At 40.3% G+C, this 22744-nt stretch overlaps 1 protein-coding gene across 1 annotated transcript in view; it reads right to left on the reverse strand.

Moving 5' to 3' along the window:
• Window positions 1–2324: 2324 nt before the first annotated feature.
• The window catches only part of lig1 (ligase I, DNA, ATP-dependent), a 53932-nt gene continuing 33512 nt past the window's right edge, over window positions 2325–22744 (reverse strand). Inside the window, exons 21-27 of the mRNA XM_042428570.1 lie at window positions 19425–19569; window positions 18675–18757; window positions 17266–17418; window positions 9391–9444; window positions 5534–5677; window positions 4381–4473; window positions 2325–2519 (exon numbers count right to left, since the gene is read on the reverse strand). Coding sequence (XP_042284504.1) covers window positions 2445–2519; window positions 4381–4473; window positions 5534–5677; window positions 9391–9444; window positions 17266–17418; window positions 18675–18757; window positions 19425–19569 — 747 coding nt within the window. The 3' untranslated portion in view covers window positions 2325–2444. The remainder of the gene's footprint in view (window positions 2520–4380; window positions 4474–5533; window positions 5678–9390; window positions 9445–17265; window positions 17419–18674; window positions 18758–19424; window positions 19570–22744) is intronic.

Below are 22744 nucleotides of genomic sequence, written 5' to 3' on the forward strand. Positions count from 1 at the left end.
TCAGAGTAATTCACAACAAAAGCCGGAATCATACAGCACACACAATATGGAATTGAATTCATTACATATTTGCATTTTCAATATTTCATGCTCTGTTGCCTGTTTGATTTCCATTAGGGCTTTTTTTTTTTTTTTTTTCCATTCTGCATATTCACTGTTTCAAGCCAACTTCTAAAGCAACAGTGCAGCTGACAACTGCTATTTGAAATTCAGATTGTAGTAACACCAGCAAATCCCTTGTTTCTATTCAAAAAAAAAAAAAAAATGTGACGAGATGTGATGATGATATTCAAGATGAATGTCAGATGTACCCGAAGTAGCTTGCAGGAGGAGAGACGTATCTACAGAGCAAACTGCAACACCTTTAAATCTTCATGTGGTGAAGGTAGTGAATAAAAATGAAAAGAAAAGCTTGTTTGGTAAACAACAGTGGCAGTGGGAAAGGCCAGTCAAATCTGAATTTTGGACTATCCATCATTATTCTACCACAATGGTGTCCTTCTCAAACTCCCCCTTCAGCAGACTCACAGGACACAGCCCACACACTTAGAAACACTCACACACAAATAGGCCAGCCCTGCAGTATGCATAGTTGCATACCGAGATAGCATAACACAGAGATCTCACATGCACTTGAGTATACAAACCGCTCCGCATGTGAAAACACTGACAATATTAGGGCCACATATGGGGTGAGTCACCACAGAACTGGCAAAAAAAATTTTATATGCAAATATCCTGCAGACAAGCCAGACGCTGTAAAACTGGATGAATGCATGCAGCTGCAGGAATGCTAGCCCACCAACGCATGATATTTATTTCCTGCATCTCATTTTGCTTCAGCAGAGCTTCCTGCTGCAGGTATGCTAACATATTGCACATGCTAACGTGCTTTACTGAACACAATGTGTTAGCTGAGGCTGATGGGAATGTTCTGCAGGTATTTGGGTCAAAATAAAATGACCGTGGTGCTGAATGAAAAGTCAAGGGATCACTAGCTATTACAGTTCATCCTGACAAGAGAGAAAATTTCATGCCAATCCATCCAGCGGCTGTCTAGACATTTCACTCAAAACGACAAATATGAATCTCATGGTGACTCTAGAGAGAAAGCGGGAATCACTAAAGTTATTAGGATTTATCCTCTGAGGACCATGAGTGTCTGTACACAATTTTGTGGCAATTCTTCCAGTAGATGTTGAGATGTTTTGCAAGATAGGTGACCTGCTGGTGGTGCAACAGTAAAAGTCTGAGGTTCACCAAAGTCAGTAGGTTTTAACATCTGTGGATCATGAAGGTTTGTACAAAATTTAACGGTTATCCATCATATAATCGTTGAGATATTTCAGCCTGAATCAGATCAGACCAACCACCATTTCCCATCCCTGGAGTCACACCGTTAGCATATAGCATGTTTATAAATCCTTTAGCAAGCAGCTCTGCTAAAGTGCTCACTGTTATAATTTATTTGTGGTGAGATGTGCAGTTTGCAGCTCTTTGCGCTTTTTTGATGCATGATCTCTATACACATGCAAAGCAAGACTCTCAAGCAGTCTTTGTCAGTGTCAACAAAATATTTCCTGCACATTCACTCTATTCGGCATTTAACGCAATTCCGAGTTGCTTGGGGTTTTTTTTTTTTGCACAGACAAAAGCACAAAACACATTTAAAACACTAAGTGGTTCAGTCTGTGTCACAAGCCCACTCATATCCTCTCACACAGCATCACTATGCAGAAAACTCTCACAATCCTCTTTGCCTCTCCATGTAATAACTGTCCGTCCTTGGCTCTCAAACTGACCCCCCCCTTCCCCCCTAACACCACCACCACCAAACACACACACACACCATCAGTTTCGGATTGATTCAGGTTGGACAGTTAGTGGATTTCCATCATCTAATGCAAGCTGTGAGTGCTTCTCTTTTGTCCTGCTGTTTGAGCAACTGTCTGCTCCTGTGTCTTTTTTTTTTTTTTTTAAAATACTAACAACATCTCAGGCAGCCAGCAATCTCCTTGGCATGTCCTCTTATTACCACACACATTGAATGCACCTCGCTGCTGCTGCTGCTGCCTTTTGAGTGCTCAAGCAGAAATCAGGCCAGTTGAAATTATTGGTATGCCGCCCTTACATTTCATATTTTGCACACTGAATTTTTGATAGGGATCTATTACCGGCAGGTATGCCTTAAGTGCCGAGTCGATTCAGGTTTTGGGAATTTATGTGCAGGGTATGCAGCATGATGTTTACGCAATTTTGGCTCTGAAAGGAAAATCGTAGTCAATAAAAGGAGCGGCTTCAATGAATCAATAACACAAATGACAGGATGTTTAAAACTGGCGAGAGCCTTTATTTTCATTCAACATTACAAAAAGAAAGACACTATTTACAATTACATTGAATTTGCCATTATTTATTATTCTCTGCTGATCACTTCTGGCTGATCAGTAGTAGTCCTCCGGGTCAGCTTTCTCCCCCTGATTCTGAATCTGCTGCTGCTTCTTGTACAAATCAGCAATCTGCAGAGAGAAGAAGAGATGGACGGAGATTTTAGAGGAAGGGAGGAGGACGGGGGGGAGGGGGGACAGGGTTCACACGAGAGAGCACGCATGAAAGAAAGAGGGCAGGAGGGGAGGGAGAACATCATGAAGTCAGGTCAGTAACATGAAGAGAAAAAAAGCTAAAAATAACAGTTTGATTATTCATATCCGAGGCTTTGAAGTCGGTGACTCCCAGCTGCTGACTGGGAGATGGAGGTTATGTTCGCTCGAGCTCATCAGGATTTGAGGGTGAGGGGTGGAAGGCGGGACAATGAATAATGTGTGAACAGCAGGACCACCTCGAATCAGCTGTATTAGTTCCAGTACAGCAGGGTGGCACAGTGAAGAGGAAAACACTGAAACATCACATTTCTACTACAGAGAATCAAGGTTAAGCTTTGATTCTCCGCCTCAAACTGACTGAGTTTCAATTTAATTGTCTGCTAAATCACACACACACACACACACACACACACACACTCTGCGCTAACAAGTGTGTGAAAATAATTGACAAAAGTATTTAAATGCAGCTGCATCCTTCATTTGATGTTCCGACCTGACTCCCGACTCTAACGGGCACAAACGACTCGAGAGTTAACAGACGGCTGTTAATTAAAGTCAGTGAATACGACCTGAGTTAAAACAGTTTTTGGGTGTCATCGATACTACGTTTGTGTAACTGTTGTGTTCGCTGTTACACAACAATGATTAATGTTTTGTGTGATACCTGGGTAGGATTTTAGAGGACAGAAAAATAAATCACAAAAATGATTATGAGACTATTTTGATAATCGATTGTCATTAAACTTTTTCTAACTCAAGCTTTTTTCCCCATTGTGAAAAGTTTTTCTTCTTCTCTTGTTTGGGTTTTGGACTTTTTTGTCAGACAAAAACAAGTAATTTGTAGATGTCAGCTTGGCCTCTGGGAGATTGTGATGCATATTTTTTATGTTTTATAGACAAAATAATTAATCGTTTCATTAAGATAATAAACCGACACTTACAGATAATAATAATCACTGGATGCAGTCTTAATTATTTTTCTATTGATTGACTTTTATATGCAAAGAGTTTAGACTTGATCAATATATCTTAGAGGTGGATCGGGTTAGTTGGTATAAAAGTATTTCATATAATAACAAAGCAACGCATGTGTTGACTCGCAATGTGCTGAGATGGGTTATAAAAAAAAAAAAGATGTGCTGGCGGGTCGGTAGGGCAGGTCAGAGGTCAGGAGCAAGTAAACATCATGTTAGAAAGATAAAAACATCCTGACAAATAACTGAAATTTTTATGTCTTTGTCAAAATTTACTGTCATTGAGCCGAGTGTCCATAAACCAGTAAGCCCCACTGATTAAGAGGTAATGGTTTCATGTTGAATATGATCACAGGTGAGTGTGTTTGCTGGCCGATAGACGAGCGTGTGTTTGGATTCAGGTGAGGTAAGACTCGACCTGCAAATGTCTACTGTACAACATAACTCATTGTTTACTGCCCTGCAATACATTACACGGATTCCAACAAAGCTTTACTCGACTGTTATACAACATTGTCCTTGCAGTGTTATTCACCCTTGAAATTTTACAGAGCATCTCTTGTGAAGTGACCATGGTGACGCGCCGTCTCTATACAGCACTTCAAATAACACGGCGTAATACCTCGCCAAACAAACATGATTGAATTTTTAATGGCTTACGCTCATTATTTTATTGCACAAGGTTGACCTGTTTGACCTGCTGGGCCTCTGCACTGAACATCTAGAGAGAGTGTTTGATGCTGAAAACGTATTTCACTGCTTTCATCTGCTGTTTCCAGTACAGATGAACTTTTCTGATGTACCTGAGCTCCGGTCGTGGCGTCTTCTGGCTTCTTGTCGTCTCTGATCCGGAGGAAACGGGGGAACCTCAGAGAAATGCCCTTTTCTGAATCCACCTAAATAAAAGACAGTTAAACAGGACCACAATCAACTTTTATAATCAATCAGCTGATTACATGTGAGCGTTTGTCCTGGAAATGTAGTGAATTAATTCTTTCAATGAAAATATCAAAGATAAGAGTGATTTTTAAACCCTTTGAGCTCCATTAGATAACCTCTAAAAACTTCTCATTATTACCTTCAAACCATTGAACAGAGAATAACCAGTGCTATTTAAAATGCTGGATGTGAATCACTGCATTCTGGATGCTTTAATGGATCATACACACACATAAAATTTAGGTTTGCCAAGAAAAATCCAGTTGCAAAATGCATTTTACCAAAATTTCAGGGTGTCAAATATGACGAGTGAATAACAGAAAAGCATCCCGACCAATAAACAACATAAACAACTATTAAGTGAACTGGTTACAGCCTCTTCTCCCGTTAAGGAGAATGGGACACAACCTGCTTGCATTATTACACACAGGAACCACAGCTCATGTTGCTCTGAAGGACCCTGTGTGTTATTCATGTGTCGACTGGTGACGAGACGTCTCGTGTGCAGACGTCTTAAACTGCGGGCGCGGAGCCAGTGTCACGCTGCGGATTGATATCGTTGACAAATTGTGATTAATTGTGAGTTTATTGGTGTAGTTATGGTAATAATCTGAGAAAACGGTGGAGATGACAGGTAGCCGATGTCTTACAAGTGTTGCTGTCATGATACGATTTCTAATAAACCCTCTGAAGTGATTGTTCCACCAGCGAGTGAAGCTGTAGATACATGATGCCATAACTAGAAATACTATATTTTAAGGTTTCATGACAATGAAAAGCAACAGGTAGAACCTTTAAATTTAGATTTGAGTGACTAATAAAAGGTAAAAACTAATATTCTGACCATATTTCAGTTACTTCTACTATGAAAAACACACTGCAGGACTTTGTGTTCAACATGCAGCCATTAAACGCAGCATCTTTTACAACATTTTTAATAACTCTATTAACAAGCACCGATTGTGACTTTTCCTTGTAGACAACAGACCATAATAAAATTTAACAGGGTGAACTGACCAATCCCATGGCAGCCTTGTAGATGGGCGACAGCGACAGGTCGGCGCACTTCACTTCCCAGACCTGCACGGCGTCCAGCCACACGTCGGGCTCCGCTGATTGGTCGATGCGGTAGTAGGCACGTGGCTTGGGCAGAATGTGCTCCTGCAGAACATAAAATAAGAAAAAGGACCTTTCTCGTTATCAATTATATTCATTTAGTGAGTAAAATATTTTAAAAAAGATGCTTTTAAGTTTCCAGAACTCAAGGTGACGCCTCAAACTCCAAGATATTACATTTATAATATAATAAAAGATATACAGTATAGACTGTAGATATGTAGAGACATACATAATGTAAAAAAAATAGGGCGATGCATTTATGAAGAGCCTGAAAAAGAGACAGTGACAGAGTGGCTCTGGTTGCCCCTGCTGGATCCTGCTGCTGCCGCCTCACCATCACGTCCCCGAGAGACGGCCCCGGTTTGAACACCCTCTTATTCAAATGATACCTACTCGGCTGAAGGACAACATAAGAGGGTGATTTTCAAACCGCATTAACGCCCACGTGAAAGATTTCATTCAGAAACACCTTGATATACATGATTTTGTTTCCTGATATTCACCTACGATTAAAAAAAAAGCCCAAAAAAACATAAAACCTCGAAACCAGGAACTCAAATGTTCCTGTTCTGCAAGCAAACAGAGAAAACTGTCAACTTGTACGATATTTAATAGTCGCCTTTTTTAACTCTGACACAAGTAATCATTCCGTCAGCGTAGGTGTCACACTTACACTTACAAAAAATGACACCCGTCTCGTTTTTGGCGTGAAACAACCGTTTCAAGCGGATGAATGAGACTCTGAAACAGTATAATGTTAACTAGACTGCCGCAGTGTCCACAGAACTGGGTCATAGTCAAGTAAAGCTGGAGAAAAAAGAAGAAGGGCTCCAGCAGTAGTGGTGGTGGTGGTTTTTCTCGCACACATTATTTATACTGAAGGCATTGGAGTGACACTCTTTATACTGAGTGAATTACAATGAGTGAGCTGGTAGGCGTGCGGAGTCTTATAAAACATTGCCGCTGATAGACGTTGAGTCCTGTCTGGGGTCTGACTCACAGCCTCTCGGTTACACGTATCCATGTAACTGTACTGTAGACAGGTCAGGTATGAGCTGATTAAATAGTTTCTTTGTATTCATTGGTTATAAAATGAAGCAATACAATTTTACAAATCTTTCTAGAACATTATAAATATAAATAAAATATATTTAAGTCTAAAAATGCTGTGATATGAATGTGTGCAGTCCGTTATATGCAAATATTTGTGTTGATTTATATGCATGTACGCCTCCGGAGCCCTGGGTGAAGCATTCACCTGGAGGGCATATGTACTGATACTTAAGGAGGGTAATTAACATTAAACACTAGTGTTGTTGCTGGAGGAAACATACACTATTCCTGCTTGTTGGTTTATTTGAAATTAAATGGATCAGTGGACTATGTAGCAATAATGATAAGCTAAAAAGGTGAAGTTGACTCATTGTTTAATAGAAAAATTGTAGATTTTATAAAATCAGTAGCAGCCTCTCAGTGGCTGTTTAAGTAAAGCAAATGGTCACGACAGGATATTAAAGGATTTTTCTCTTGTTACAGCTTTTTAAATCTGAATATGTTGATTTATTTTGTCCTTTATGATAGAAAACTATATATTTGAGTTGTGCACTGATGGACGGGACAAAGCAAGACATTTTAGGTTGCATCTTTTGACGTTTTTAACCTGTTTTCTGACATTTTATAGATCAATTAATTGAGAAAATAATCAACAGATTAACCGAGCCGTATTCCGGTTTAGCACAAACTGGGTCTGTACTCATCATCCCTCCTAAAATCTGTTATTCAAATAGTGGCAAAGTCTGGAATAAGAGCCCTCCGGCTCCTCGTAGAGCGTAATCTCTCATGTTCTTATTAGACGTTTACATGTGAAACATCTGTGCAGGAAGTGCTGAGTTTCACTGGCGGCGATGTGACAGTGTTCAAAAATAAATAGGAGATAATTTCAGAGTAAAAACTTTTTGTGCTGATAGAATATACACTGGAATCAGTTTATCAAAGCCTCTACTTGAGAATTTAAAGTACTTTTGTACTTTTTGTGATGAAATTATGTAGTTTTGGACATCATTTCTATCAGTAATAATACCCTTGTGCTCACCGAGTGAATTACTGAGATCTGGAAGAAACGGGAACATCACTTAGACTAAACAGGAAGCAGTCAGACGATCGAAGAAGAATAGTGAAAATACACACTGCTGGTCGTAAACTGTTCATAAACACATTTCCTGGTTCAAATTTTGTCCTACGGCGCTTTTTTACCTCGTTTTACCTCCAAATAAATCAGTCTTTAATAATAATTTGACTAAACTCTTGGCTCATCTACAACCCGTCTGATCAGACGTCGTTGTATTGATGTTCTTGGCGATGTAATGATGGACAAAACTACGCGACAAGACCCGAGCTACACAACTCTCCTTTAATGGTGTGTTTTTACAGCCTCGACGTCTACACAGTGAGTTATGTAGGAGCACTGGTGTCAGATTTGTACTGGCCAGGGTAACAGAATAAACATCCAGACAGAAAAATAAAAAAAATAAAAAACATTGGGATCAGTGCGTCCCTCATTATAGCTCAGCACCTCTCCTTCCAGAGGAGTGTGAACAGAGCCAATCATCTTCCTGTCTAGGAGTCCCATCGGCCCGCGGCTCTGCAACCAAAGCAACACGGCCACACCGCCGGTTTGCCTTAATTCACCATCCATCACCTTCAGACGGAGGGCTTCATTACAGAGCGCTACAGTACAGGCTGTATTGGTCTGGAGGAAAAAAAAAAGGTTACACCGCCTTCTCAATCACTGTTTCCCTGTGATTCTGCACGGTGCAGCAGTTTGTACCGCCGAGTCCGAACCCTTAACCTTTAAAATATGACTTTAATAAAACAACAACAGTGTGTGCTACGTTTGTCAAGTGTTATCTCACAATTAGTCTCTTTGATAAACAAATGACCGCGTTTTCAAAAGCCTCTCTGTTTTTATTTCTGTAAAAAAACAGGTCTAAATATAACCGATAAAGCTCTTAAATGAACTCTGACTCTCATTTTTCAGAGAGCGGTTGTCAATTTCTTCAAATGCTGCTGCTGCTGCTGCTGCTGCTGCTCTGGAACAAAACCTCTTCAAAAGTAAATTGAAAAAGCAATTCATTACCTAACGTCAGAGCGCTGCTAAACAGTCGCTCCGGACGCACGTTTTTTTTTTATTGGTGAAACAGAAGTAGTTTATGGTCGCTGGCCGATATTTTCCCCCACGTACAGACTAAATCCACAAATTGATGCGTTAAAAAAAAAAAAAAAAATTCATAGCATGTTTAAAATTGTAGATATTATGTGGACAAAACCTGGAGGGGGAAAAAAGAAACTTATATTCTGTAACACTTGAGCTTATTTCTATTACTTCTCTCATGCTGGGGAGGTAAGAGTACCTGAAGGCATCGTTTACGAAATGGTTGCGGTATTTGAATTTTATTTCAGAAGTGTTTTTGCACAATAGCCGTCTCATTTCGGTGTGAATATCTCCATTTATATCTGAATAGATGGAATGAGTGAAGAACTCAATTAGGGAATGATTATTTCTGAAATGAACGGGCTCCGAAGAGCTCAGCGATACTCGATCCGGCTCTTTTAACCTCAAAAAAATGACGTTGATTCAGAAGGAAATACCTGTGGCTTCACAGTTTTAAAAGCTCAGGTTCTGAAGACAAAACAAGTGTTGATTGTGACATTTTTGCCAAGCAACTGAGTGCAATAGTTACAGCGTGCCACTTTACCTTTAAGAACTTGTAATGCTGCTCCAGATCTTCATCCTTGAAGCCTGTCCCGATCTGGAAGAGACAAAAGGAGATAAGACACACACACACGCAGATATACACATACACGTATTCCCTCATGGTGAGACAGCAGACATTTGGCAGCGAGGCGGCAGAACACAGAACAGCGAGCGTATCCCCTCCCGACACCACAAGCGTCTTGTCTGCCTGCTTCGCCTGGAGCGTCGTGTCACCTCTCAAAAGACCCGAACCCGCTGAGACACGAGAATCACCTAACGGGCTGACATGCACAGAAAGGGAAAGAAAAAAAAAAAAAGGGGGGGGGGGGGGGCTGGTATATCATGCAAATATAGTGTTTTCCAGCTCACAGATGTGTTCGAAAAAGGTTTATTCTGCAGGTGTCAACAAATGCTTTATGTTTCTGAGGCTGCAATGGCCACAAGGGCGTTTAGAGGTGTTTCATTCAAACCGTGGCACCTTTATGGTTTTCATTTTATCCACCTGGCCGGACCAAGGCCTGCTCCCAGCAAACAGTGCAGTTTGTAGGAGTAAGGACATATGAAACAACTAATCCACACGAAATACAGATACAGAATGGCCCTGTAGGGATGTTTTCTGTTAGTTAAGAAAATTTAAAATGTTTTATGTTTTGTTTGATGTAATCACACAGGTGTGTGAGAGCTAACGTTACTAGGAGGTAGGCAGGTTTTCAATACCAGTGAAACAACAACATTGAAGTTTTGGTACAGATTAGAGCATTCTGCTAATTGATTCCTTGTTTTGAGTCATTTTATGAGAAGAAAAATGTCTGAATTCTCTGATTCCAGCTTCTCAAATTTCTGGTTTATTTATTTACTTCTATGACAAACTAAATCTTTGGATTGTGGACTGTTGGTCTGGACAAAAGAAGACATTTGAGGACGTCACCTTGGACTTTGGGAAACAGTCATTGACATTTTTCACCATTTTTAGACATTTCATAGACCAAACATCTAATCAACCAAAAAATAAATAATCCACAGATGAATCGATAACGTATTTGATGAAGAATGTTCTGAAAAGTTGGATTTAGTATTTGTAAGTTTTGGATTTAAGTCTTGGATGTAGAACGGTGTCACAAGGATTTTAAAAAGATGTTTTGCATCTGTCGTGATCTATAAATCACACGACTGACCGATGCACCACAAAACTTCACATTTGAGAAGCTGAAACCAAAGAATATTTGGCCTTTGTGCTTGAAAAATGAATGAAATGTTTAATTGATTAACAAAATAGTTTCTGATCTTTTGTTTTGTTTATCAGGATGATGGATTAAATAAACTCATTGTTTCATCTCTACAAAATCTCAGACACCCTGATGAAGGCAAGAAAGATGAAAATATTGAGGTGAATAAATCATGTTGTTATAAAACTATGATTTAGATAAAGCTAAGAATCTGACACACTTTTGATTGCAGGATCCAACAGGTTGAGGTTTTACTCGGCTCTACAGGAGGACCACAGAGAGGAACGGCTTCTAACACCTGTTTGAAATTGTATTTTTTATTATCTGGGCTTAAATTCTTGTTGTATTTGAACAGACAACACTGCACACTTTGTTCTGAGCTTCTAAGTCAAAAGGTTTTTTTGAATGTCCTTCTAGAGTTTTCTTTTTTTGACACGCACTCCTACTAGCCTATCGCTCCGAGTCATTCCTGCGTCCCATGCAATCAAGCTACAGACCCTTCATTAAAACTCCATCAAAGCAAGTAAGTGGATTCAGCAACCAAGAGAAAGAAAGTCTGTTCTGAGGCATCCAACTGGGCTTAATTTGCTTGAAGCTCTAACACAAAGCACAAAAACATTTAGGGAGATTGGTGTTGACAAATATCCAATACTCATGCTAGGAAAATATTAAAAAGCAGCTTTTATGTTCACAGAATAAGCAGCAATAAGTGTATTATGTTTATCTTAAGTTACACAGATTTGAATGTGATGTTTCAGCTTCTTCTACTGACAAACTCCTCAGTTTAACAGTATGATTGTACCAATAACGACCGAATAACAAATGAACCTTTTGTCATGTGATTTTTGATGATTCCTGGAACGTTTGTCATCGTATAGGGGACGCCTACACATACAGAATACAGCATGCACCAGCGTCCAAGTGTTTTTTCACAGCGTCTAAACTGAATGAACCGAAAAAAAACTATGCTGAGAGTCTCTACCGCATTTTGCTGTCATTTACGGTCACACTAGCTTCTCTGTCCTCTCTGCTCTCTTTGACCTCTTTTGATCGAGAGCAGGGCTCAGCTCCCCCCTCGCCGCCCCACACACACACACACACACACACGCAGTGGGCAGCGGAGCAGAGAGGCCGCGGTGGAGCATGACCACAGCGTGCTGGTTAAATTAATAGCGAATTGTTACAAACAAAGCTAAAACTAAAAGCTGTCTGTATGTTTCCTAACTGTTAAGCTTAGTTTGTAATGTTTGTGACGCTCTAGCAGCGGCGGCGGCGGCGGTGGCGGCGGCGGTACCTGCAGGCAGTGAATCACATCAGCAGCAGCAGAGGGAGGAGGACAGAGGACAGGATGAATGACTGATACTGACTGATGTCTGTGTTCTTCTTCTTTCTCTCTGAACTTCACTCGGTATTTTTGATGTCGAGAATATTATTTATTTTACTGACATGTTAGATTTGTTTCCAGTGAGATATTATTGAGTTTATACAGTGACTTTTGCTGTTGTAAACATTACTGTTGCTGCTGGAGAAACAATGTTTTGTCATGTTTAAAATAGAAAACTACAGTCATCCTGCTCTGATTTTTTTTAAATCATAAATTAAAAAACAAACAAACGATTCTTTAGTATTGAAAAGGAACTGATGAGAGTACTGATAAATAACCGGACTGATAAGAAAGATCATATCCGTCCCTACAGCTGGTTGGTGGCTACAGCTTAATTATGGGATGATGAGAAAACCCCAGTGTGTTTTTTTAAAACAAATATCAGTGTTTCCCCTAAATTCATTCAGCAGCGGTGCACCATCGCTGCACAATTATGAGTGCCGCCGCTAAAATTTCACATGATCATTAATATCAACGGGCTTCTAATGATTCTCACTAATGATAACACCCTGGTTACCGTGTGATTGTTTTGAGTCATCGTCCCTCTGCTCGTTCTTCATAGGACGTCTACGTCAAAGGTGCAGTTATAAGAGTAGCCCCGTTAAGGAGTAGGGTAGTGTGTGTGTAATCTATGTGTATAGCAAGCGGCGGTGAATGTGAGCTGAGGCTAATCTGACCAGGCTCATTTAAGGTGGACTGACCTTTAAGGTTGACCGGCTGTTATCATTTTAGTGTCAATCTAAGCTCTTTAACAGAGAACAAAATAAATATCTGGCTGCTTTGTCTCCTCTGAGTTTTTTTGCTCTCAGCGAGAGGCGGCGGAGAGGAGGTTATATTTATATTTTTAGATAGTTTTTATGTGTGTAAATTAATTGACTATGTGTACTTCTGTTTGAAAAGTCGGTTGCCTCCAAATTGCCCCTTGAGGGACTAATAAAGTATTTTGAATTGAATACTCCTGTTTTGTGTTACTTTCCCTCTGCCACGGCTCAGCAAGGAAACACTGTCCAGGGAACTAAATCATACTGCTAAAGCCTCATTATCTTCAGCTGAGCTTCACAATGCTTTGTTATACAGAACAGGGCCTGTGGGTTTTGTCCCCCATCACTTACGTTGAAATTACTTCAGGGAAGGGATCTCTCTGCAGTAAACGCGGGCAGGACGAATAATTACAGCTGCCAATGTACATATGAAAAAGGTGAAGCTATTCTTTAACTGTTCTTCTCCTGAGTTTCTTTCTCATTTGTGCACATCAAAGAGGAAGGACCTGATAAATAAATGACAACACTTGAAAATATCCACATTGTGATATATTTCATGTCAAGCGATATTTAAAAAAAAGGACATGGCAGCCCACCAAACGCTGAAAGCTGAATGCCAAATGCCGAAAAGACATCAGCCCACCACTTAATTATGAAATAAAATGATGTTGGCTCTGGTTTTTACAGAGTCCTGCAGGCCTCCATGTACTACTTAACTTTTCTGGTGCACCAACAGAACTTTAAGAAAGTACAAGGTGTAAATTGAGATCAGATAGGAACGCCGAGCCAGGACACCTCAGGGTGTTATTAACACTTTTAAAAGATCAGATCAAACCTCTGTGATTGGACAGGTGACACTGACTGACAGGTATGACTGAGTACTTATATATTTTTTTACATTATTTTGTCTTTTGGCAGACGCTTTTATACAAATTGACTTACGAGCGAGGCAAGACAATCAAGCGTTAGAGGACAGTGACTCAGAAAGAGCCGTGGTACGAGTGCAATGAGAGAGCGGTAGAAAAAAAATATTATTTAAATATATACATATATAGACTGTGGCATGTATGAGTATATTGAGCAGGACCAGGTGATTGAAAATGACAAGAGGAAAATATCTTTGAAAGAGGGTTCATCGCTGGGGCAACGGATGGCGGGAGCTTCAGTCACAAAGATGGCTCAACTGGCTGGTGATTCAATATGAACATTGACTAAAGTGACATCAGCATTTAGATCTATGGGAAAGACTTCATTAAACACCTATGAGAGATTTTGGACCAAGGTGTTAGACAACACTCTACACCTCCATCATCAAAACACTAAATGAGGGAATATCTTTTGGAAGAATGGTGTTCATCTCTCCAGTAGAGTTTCATAGACTTGTAGAATCAACTCTGAGGCACATGGTGGCCCTACACCTTACTAAGACATTTTATGATGGTTTTTCCTTTAATTCGTCACCCGTCTGTAGTAAATAGCAAAGTAAAAGTAAATAACAACTGGAACTTCCACTCTGCAGCTCAATCATCATTTATTTAGAGCCGGAGAGCTGAATATTTTAACATTTTTGACAATGTAAAGATGTGAAAATACTGCAGCTTAAAGCTATTCAAGCAGGAAAAAAAAGATTAATATGAGAATCAATAACAGACAAAAGACAGGAATTCTTCATCTGACATTTTACGCAGCAAGCGGTATCTTCTGTTGTGTAATCTAAACTCAACATCCGGCCTCGGCTCACTTATCCGGTATAAGTTATCTCATGTCTGAAAACATTCTCCAAAAGAGATTTTATTTATAGAAAGAAATATTATGAACAGAGAAAACCAATACCGCCGCATGACAAGTTCAATCTGATGGGCGCTTTCACCTCCGTTGGCAACCGGCAGAGCTGCTCGGCGGCCAACAGCAGAACTCTGCGGTTATGACGAAGGAGCTGCCAGGTGTGAATGTGTGAAAGTATGTGAGAGTGAGGAAAGTGGTGCTGGGGGGAAAAAGAGAGAGTGTGTGTGTGTGTTCATAGCTCACTAAATCCCTTTACCATGGATAAAGACATAAAAGTTACAGACAGGGGGGGAGAAAAAAATTGGAGATGGAAGGTTTGTTCAGGACAGAACTGATGCTCTGTGGTGAAGTCATACTCCGGCTTGTTCACGCTCTTATTATCTCAAACACACACACACACACACACACACAAACACACAAGTAGTCACGCATGCTCCAATACATGCTTACAACTTATCTTAAGACGCTCCCAGTCGAGCCTTCACACACACACTTATGGACGCATAAAGATTTTTCTCCAACTCAGATTTGAGGGGAAAAGTGACAGTTCAAAAGCAGCCACACACACACACACACACACACACACACACACACACTAAATACAACAAACACATTCAAAACACACTCAGCACAAACATAACAAGACTAGGTCAAAACCTAGTATATGGCTGGACCGTAAATGTGCAAAATTGTGGCCAAATTGTTACAGGGACAGTCAGCGGTGGCGTCTATAATGTGAATTCCTGGATATGAAATGTTCATCTGCTATTTATGCTCAAGTGTACTTGAAGTAGCATATCACAAACGTTCAAGGTATAAATGCAGTTACAAGAACAATACTTTCCTCTCATATCATGGGATGTTTGATTTATCTGTTAACTCCTGCTGCTGCTCTTTCATCCGTTTCTATCTGCGGATGTCTGTAAACATATGGTCTCATCCATATGTTTAAATAGGATTAGCATGCTAGGTTAACAGTCTGTCAGCTGTGTAACTTTATATCCGCGCTGTGACGTCTTTCACAGCGCACAAACACTGTTAACACACCTGTCACCTGCCCAGCATGGTGCTGTTAAACCGGAAACACTGCGGCTACACCTTAGTTTTATACAGTTTATTGACTAGCGCAGCTGTACTAATAATGCTAACGGTGCAGGCTGGTGAAATGGATCCGTTGCATCTCTTTGTATCCATGGGTTGGTGCTCCTGTCAGCGTCGGAGCTTAGGTCAGTAAATGTGTGTTTTTAAAACTTATTTGGGGACTGTGCTCAGGGCTCCGGTATAAACGCCCCCCGTACGCCACATGACAAGTGTAGTTGTCGTCAACTCAAGTACTTCACTTGGATCACCGTCTCTCCTCTGCTCCGCTGTGTGTGCAGCACACACACACACAAAGGGCTCAGCAGAGAGCAGAGGAGAGCAGCATGACCATAAATGACAGCAAAACGCAGCAGAGACAGTGTTTATTTATGTTATTTACCTAATTTATGTGCACTCGCTTCACTTCAGCTCAGTGTGAGAGTCTCTACTGTGTTTTGCTGTCATTTATGGTCACACTACTCTCCTCTGCTCTCTGTCTTTCAGCGAGGGCGGGGTTGAGCTTGCCGTGTGTGTGTGCTGCACACACAGCGGAGCAGAGGAGAGACAGTGATCCAGGTGAAGTACTCGAGTTAACAGCTACACTTCTAACTTTGCTGTAAGTGCAATAAAAGCTTTTCCAGTAAAAAGCCAAGAAGAGTAATTTATTAATGTAATCTGTGCAGAAGATGGACAAAGACAAAACAGGAGCTTGTGTTTAAAAGAGGGGCTACTTCTGTCACATAGATGTGGTTTGGGTAAAAGTCTGACAGGGACTAGAAACTATTTATTCATTGAATTTACAGAAAATGTGCTACGTCATAATATGCACCGATATCTAGATATGAAATGACATATCGGGATGAGATTTCGGTCATATCACACAGCTCTAGCACAGGTAATCTAGAGCTGCAACGATAAGTTGATTAATCAATCAGGCAGAAAATTAACCAGCAACTACTTTGATAAATCAATCATTCTCTGGTTCCAACTTCTCAACTGAGAATATTTTCTGGTTTCTTTAGTTTTATATGATAGTAAACAAAATATCTCTGGGTTGAGGACTGCTGGTCAGGACAAAAGAAGACATTTGAGGACATCAGCTTTAGGAAACTGATCAACATTTTCCACAATTTTAAGACATTTTATAGACCAAATGTCTAACTTATTCATCTAGAAAATAAACATATTAATTGATAATGAGAATAATGGTTAGTTGCAGCCCTTGAGTAATCCTTCCATTGAAATACATGACATCACACGCATGCACAGGTCGTGTTGTTTTCAGAGACGGTTGGTCCTGTCCAATTCAGACATTTTCTCATAATGAACACACTGTGATTTATTCCATTGTTAAGGTTTAAGTAGATAAGAATCTGCTTGTAAAAAAGCTGATTCAATTTGATCATTTTAGAGATTGCATTACGTGAATTTTGCAAAGTAAGAAATGCTTAAACTTGAAAGCCCTGTTTGCAAATTTATGCCTAAGGAGGAATGAATAAATAATTGTTTTCATCTGTTTTTATTCAAATTGTGTTGAAAATATTACCAGTGAAACAAACCATGAGCCTTGTATCCTACTGAATCAGGTGCTGGATGTAAAGCTTCACCCGTATTAAAACGTGTACTGCGCTGACACACACCTTGCAGACAGACTGGAACTCCTCGTTCTCGTCATCATAGCAGGCCAGCAGGAAGCCTCCGTATGTTCCCGTCCTCTTGCCTTTTCCCAGGTAGGCGCCGATCACACACAGGTCCATTGTGTCGCCCACACCCTCCAGGTAGTCCTTTTTCAGCTGAGGTAAAGACGGCAGCGTGCGAGAGGAAATACAGTACGTTTCATGATTAGGGGTGTAACAACATATGGCGTGATATATGCACACTGTCAACATGCATTGTTGAACCCACCAAAAATAGAATCCCAGAATTCATTAGAACTCCCAAAAGGTACTAATTTTCTTTGCATGAATTAAATGCCAGAAGGCACAATTAAAATCTAATTTATAAAAAATGTGAACTGTCAAGAGTTCTTAACTGCAGCCTGACAATCAATGTCCACAAGTCTAAAAATCAATGTGTGTGGAAATATTAAAACCAGGAAATATGAACTGAGGTGTTTGAAAAATGTTACTGTAACAAAGTTATGGTAGTTGTATTTTGTCTATTGTTGTATGTAGAACAAACTCCTCTTGATTTTAATAAGAATATTTAAATTAGCAGAATAGTAATAGAATAATAACATAAAGAGTTTTTGCACACTATACCTACAGAGGGGCAAATAAAGAACTCTATAGTCACTCTCTACTTGACTATAAGTGTTTGTGTCATAATAGAAAAATGTTTTCAGTTGTATAACAACCATGTCGGGGTCAGCGCAGGGATGGAAATTAGCCAAACCCTGGTGAATTTGCTCAACCTACTGGGCACGATGGCCGACGTGCTGTAACGTTACCAGTCGACGGCGAGTCTCTGCTGCAGTTCATATCACTAAGTTTTAGCGTGTGTGACTGTGACGTTACTGTCTGTCTGCACAACATGAGCCATCGAGCGGTTATGTGTGGGATGTGTTAACCTGACTGGTAAAAAAAAATAAACGGATAAATGAGACCAATCGGAGCCGCTCACTGGTCACGACCAATCAGCTGATCATCTCTACAAACAGCTTTATTGTGGGCACCAAATATTTCAAATCGGTGGCTATCAAGGACCACAAAGCCTCCAGGTGATCTGCATCATAGAAGGATAGTCGGCTCCAGAGTGTGTGTAATAATGTGTGGTAGATTGTTAAAGTTCTAATTTAAAATGGATCTACTGTGCATCGCTTGGGTGTTACACAAAAGTGAGATTTAACAGTGAGATTTCACAATAGTGGCTGGTAAAAAAAAAAAAAAAAAAAGAGCAGCTGGTAAAATTGGTGGAAGAAAAAGTTAACTTCCAGCACTGGGTCAGTGCGTGCCCATGTTTATGATAGGTGTTAAATTTGTGTGAGTTATTGCTGTGTCACGTTACTGACCCCCCGCCACAATGCACACACACACACACACACACACACCTTGAGCCAGTTATGAGAGCGCTTGGCAATTTCATAGGTGGCGTCCTTCTCCAGAGTCTTCACCATCAAGCCTTCGCAGGAGTCTGCACATACAGGCAACACACATATTTCAAGCACCAAAACACGATTCTGGTCGTCCAGAAAGGAAATTAACAGATTATCTTTTAGATACATGGAAGGTCTTTGTCTCTTTCTGAGACACACACACACACACACACACACACACACACACACACACACACACAAAGAGAGAGAGGTCCAGGACACAAACACAGTAGACAAGGACACAGGAATATAACTCACATACACACATGGGGAAACACATTTCTATCTTCTTTCTCATATACAGAGTCGGACACAGACACACACACAAAAAAAACCTCAATTACACAACTCACAGACTCTGCACACGCAGGCAAACACACAATAACACAACCAACATAGGAGGGAAGGTTCAGGCCAGACAAAGAGACAGCAGGAAGGGGGAAAAAAGTACACAACTACTACACACCTCACACAATTTACACATGAAGGCAGCAGGAAATTCTGAAAGGCACAAACAAAATGAAACTAGCATGCAACAAACCCACACACACACACAAAAAGGTTCAAGACACACAGGTTAAGCAGGCTAGGAAACAAGTACACACTTAGCACAAACACACAAAAAGTTCAAGACACAAATAGATACAGCAGGAAAGAAAACAATTAAAGTCTGTCACACACACACACACACACACAAACACACACCTCGGACCGACTGCTCCAGGAACTCAGCGATGGTGTCGGTGTTGTCGGAGTCGATGGATCGGGCGAACACAAACTCTCCCTCCACCTCTGAGAAGCTTTCTTTCAGCAGAGCCCGACGCCGACACAACGGCTGTCGCACCAGGGACTGTGCACACACACGAGAACACACACACACACACACGTCGTTACAAATGGCAAAACTGTATCATTACAACCATCTCTTCTTCATAGCTTGGGGCCTTGCAATGACAAGGATGAAATGCCGTCTCAACCTTCTACCCACACACACACACACACAGTCTCAGAGTATACTCACAGATACACAGTGGACACACATGAAACACCCCACACACACGCTTAACAGTCTCAAACCACCAGAAAAACACACATGCTATCACTATGAGCATGTTTCAAAACACCTTCAGTAGTTTTAGGGGCCTTTTGGATTTGTGCATTTAAAAAAAAAAAATCAAATAGCCACAAATTCACCTAAATATCCCCAAAACCTCCTTTCAACACTTGGCGTTAGTGGAAAAGAACTTGAAAAATGCAGGTTATTCCAGTTTATGACACTGCTTGAACCTTTTCTTCTTACTTAATATCCAGCATCTGCATACTGCTGCCAGTAAAACACAAAGTCATGCTTCCCATTAACACAAGAGTGACCATATATGGGAAGCCAATGAGGGATTACGCCCTTGTTGGTGCATTAGTAGACGTGGTCACAGCAACGATTTTAGAAAGGAAAGCTCATAAATCCAAATTCTCCTAGTGCAACCCATTTTTTCACTTTGACAATGACATTTATTGTACATTTAATCTCAAAGTGTGATAAAATCACTACTTTTCCAGAGAGATGATGCATGTCAATGATAGGAAATAAAACAGTCGGGTATCCTGACGCGGTGACATGCATCGAGACTGTTGTGCTTGCATAGAAAACAGAAGGGTGTAAAGTTTTTGATACGTGTCATAAGCTGCCAGTGTGTTGCCTTTAAATCATCCAGCTGTTTTTAAAGACTTCTCCACGATGTCGCTGTTTTGTCCATAACAGACAAATGAAAAAAGTCACAATCTAACACAGCCTAAAAAAAAAAATACAAAAAATAAAAAGTATTTAAAGTAAATAGAAAGTATTCTCTTCCTCTGGTTTTTAAACCTGTTAAAACTCACAGAACCAAGGACGTGACCTTGTTGTCCACAGTGGTAGCTACTGTCCTGCTGGTTTGGTTGCGTGTTGGCACAGATGGTTTTTTGGGGGGGGGGGGGGGGGGGGGGGGAATAGCATGAAAAACTCTCCCCAGGCTAACAACAAAGTTAGTAGTGACAAGGACTGCAGAGCGTTGGGAATAGGACGTTCCAAAATGTTAGAAAAGGGGGAATAACACAAAAATAAAAAAAGGCAATAGAAGAAGAAGACAATGAGCTTATAGAGGCAAATAAATTCATGCAAAAGTTTGGGCACCTCTTGATAAATAACATATTTTGGTGATTTTTTAATTGAAAATGTATAAACAGTCTCTCTAGGATATAAGGACATTGATACATAGTTACTTTTTATGTCATAAATTGAACAAAAATAAATAAATAAAAACATCAACTGTGGCATGTGCAAACATTCGGGCACCCTACGAGTACTAAAGTCGTCTTTTTACAAGGTCTCGCACCTTAATAAGCTTGTTAGACCTTCAGGCATGTCAATAATTGTCAGGAAATGTCAGCTGGTGCCAGTTTCAAAAAGCTTTACAAATACTCTGACTCTTCAAACCATGTGCGAACACTCAGCGGCGACGGGTTCCTCTAAGCAGCTGTGTAAGACTCTGAAAATGAAAGCCGTTGAAGCCCACAATGCGGGGAAAGGCTACAAGAAGATAGCAAAGTGTTGTCAGCTTGCAGTTTCCACAGTGCGAAATGTAATTAAGAGATGGCACTTTAAGGGGAACTGTGGAGGTGGAGAAGATGAGATCTGGAAGATCAAGAAAAAAAAAACTCTCAGAGGGAACTGCTCGTACGCTGGCCGGAAAAGGCAAATCAAAAAAAAAAAAAAACTCCCCCATTTGACTGCAGGAAGATTTAGCAGACTCAGAAGTGGCGGTGCAGCGTTCCTCCTTGTTATGCAGTGATACTCGCACAAACAAGACCTTCATGGAGGAGTCAGTAGAAGAAAAACCTTACATGCATCCTCATCATAAAAATCCAACATCAGAAGTATGCAACAAGAACATCTACAGAAGCCTGATGCGTGCTGCGGACTGATGAAGTTAAAATAGAAGTCTTTGGCCACAATCAGCAAAGGTATGTAGGGAGAGAAAAAAAACAAAAAAACTCATGAAAAAGAACATCTTGCCAACTGTTAAACATGGGGGTGGATCTATCATGCTTTGAGGTTGTGTTGCAGCAGGTGGCACGGGAAACGTTGCACCGGTGGAGGGACTGGACTCCACTAAATACCAGCAAACTCTGAAAGCAAAAGCTGAAAAGAGGAAGGATAACGATCCTAAACATACCTCGAAATCCATCATTGACTTACCTCGAGACTCGTGAGCTGAGGGAGTTTTTTTTTTTTTTTATAATTGCGACTTAAACATTAGTGGAAAATCTGTGGGTGGATCTTAAAAGAACTGTGCATGCAAGACGGCTCGAGAATATTACAGAACTAGAAGCCTTTTTTTTTGCGAGGAAGAATGAGAGAAAATCCTAAATACAAGAATTGAAAGACTGTTAGCTTGGCTACAAAAGACGTCTGCAAGCTGTGATAACTGCCAGAGGGGCTGTTACTAAGTACCCAATCTGTAGGGTGCCCAAACTTTTGCACACGCCACAATGTTTTTTTATTTTTGTTCATTTTATGACATAAAAAAAAAAAATAACTGCATTAATGTTTGCTGAAAATATTGTGTTTTATGTTCCGTATCCTCCAGAGACTGTGTTTACATCTTTTCAAGTAAAAAAAAAATAAAATTATTTGTTAAGGGGTGCCTGAATTTTTTGCAGACAACTGTAAATGCCATATTGTGTTGGAAACAGCAATGAAATGGCACAATTTAAAACTCGCTGGTGCTCTTTCAATTATGTAATTTTGTTTGTCCACTTGGGAAAACTCAGGTTCCACCAGCTGATGGGAACATTGACTGATTTACATTGTCTGTTCTTCAGCTGACTTTCAGGAAACTAACAAAAAAATTGTGCATTATTTGGATGGAAAGAGAAGTTGTTGGTTTTTTTTTTAAGAGATGTGTACGCACAAGCACACACTCACAGTCCCATGAGTCACGATTACCGTCCACCACACACACAGTCTCAAAAAAGCTCTCTCTCAC

Source organism: Thunnus maccoyii, chromosome 12, assembly GCF_910596095.1.
Source record: "Thunnus maccoyii chromosome 12, fThuMac1.1, whole genome shotgun sequence".
Classification (NCBI taxonomy): domain Eukaryota; kingdom Metazoa; phylum Chordata; class Actinopteri; order Scombriformes; family Scombridae; genus Thunnus; species Thunnus maccoyii.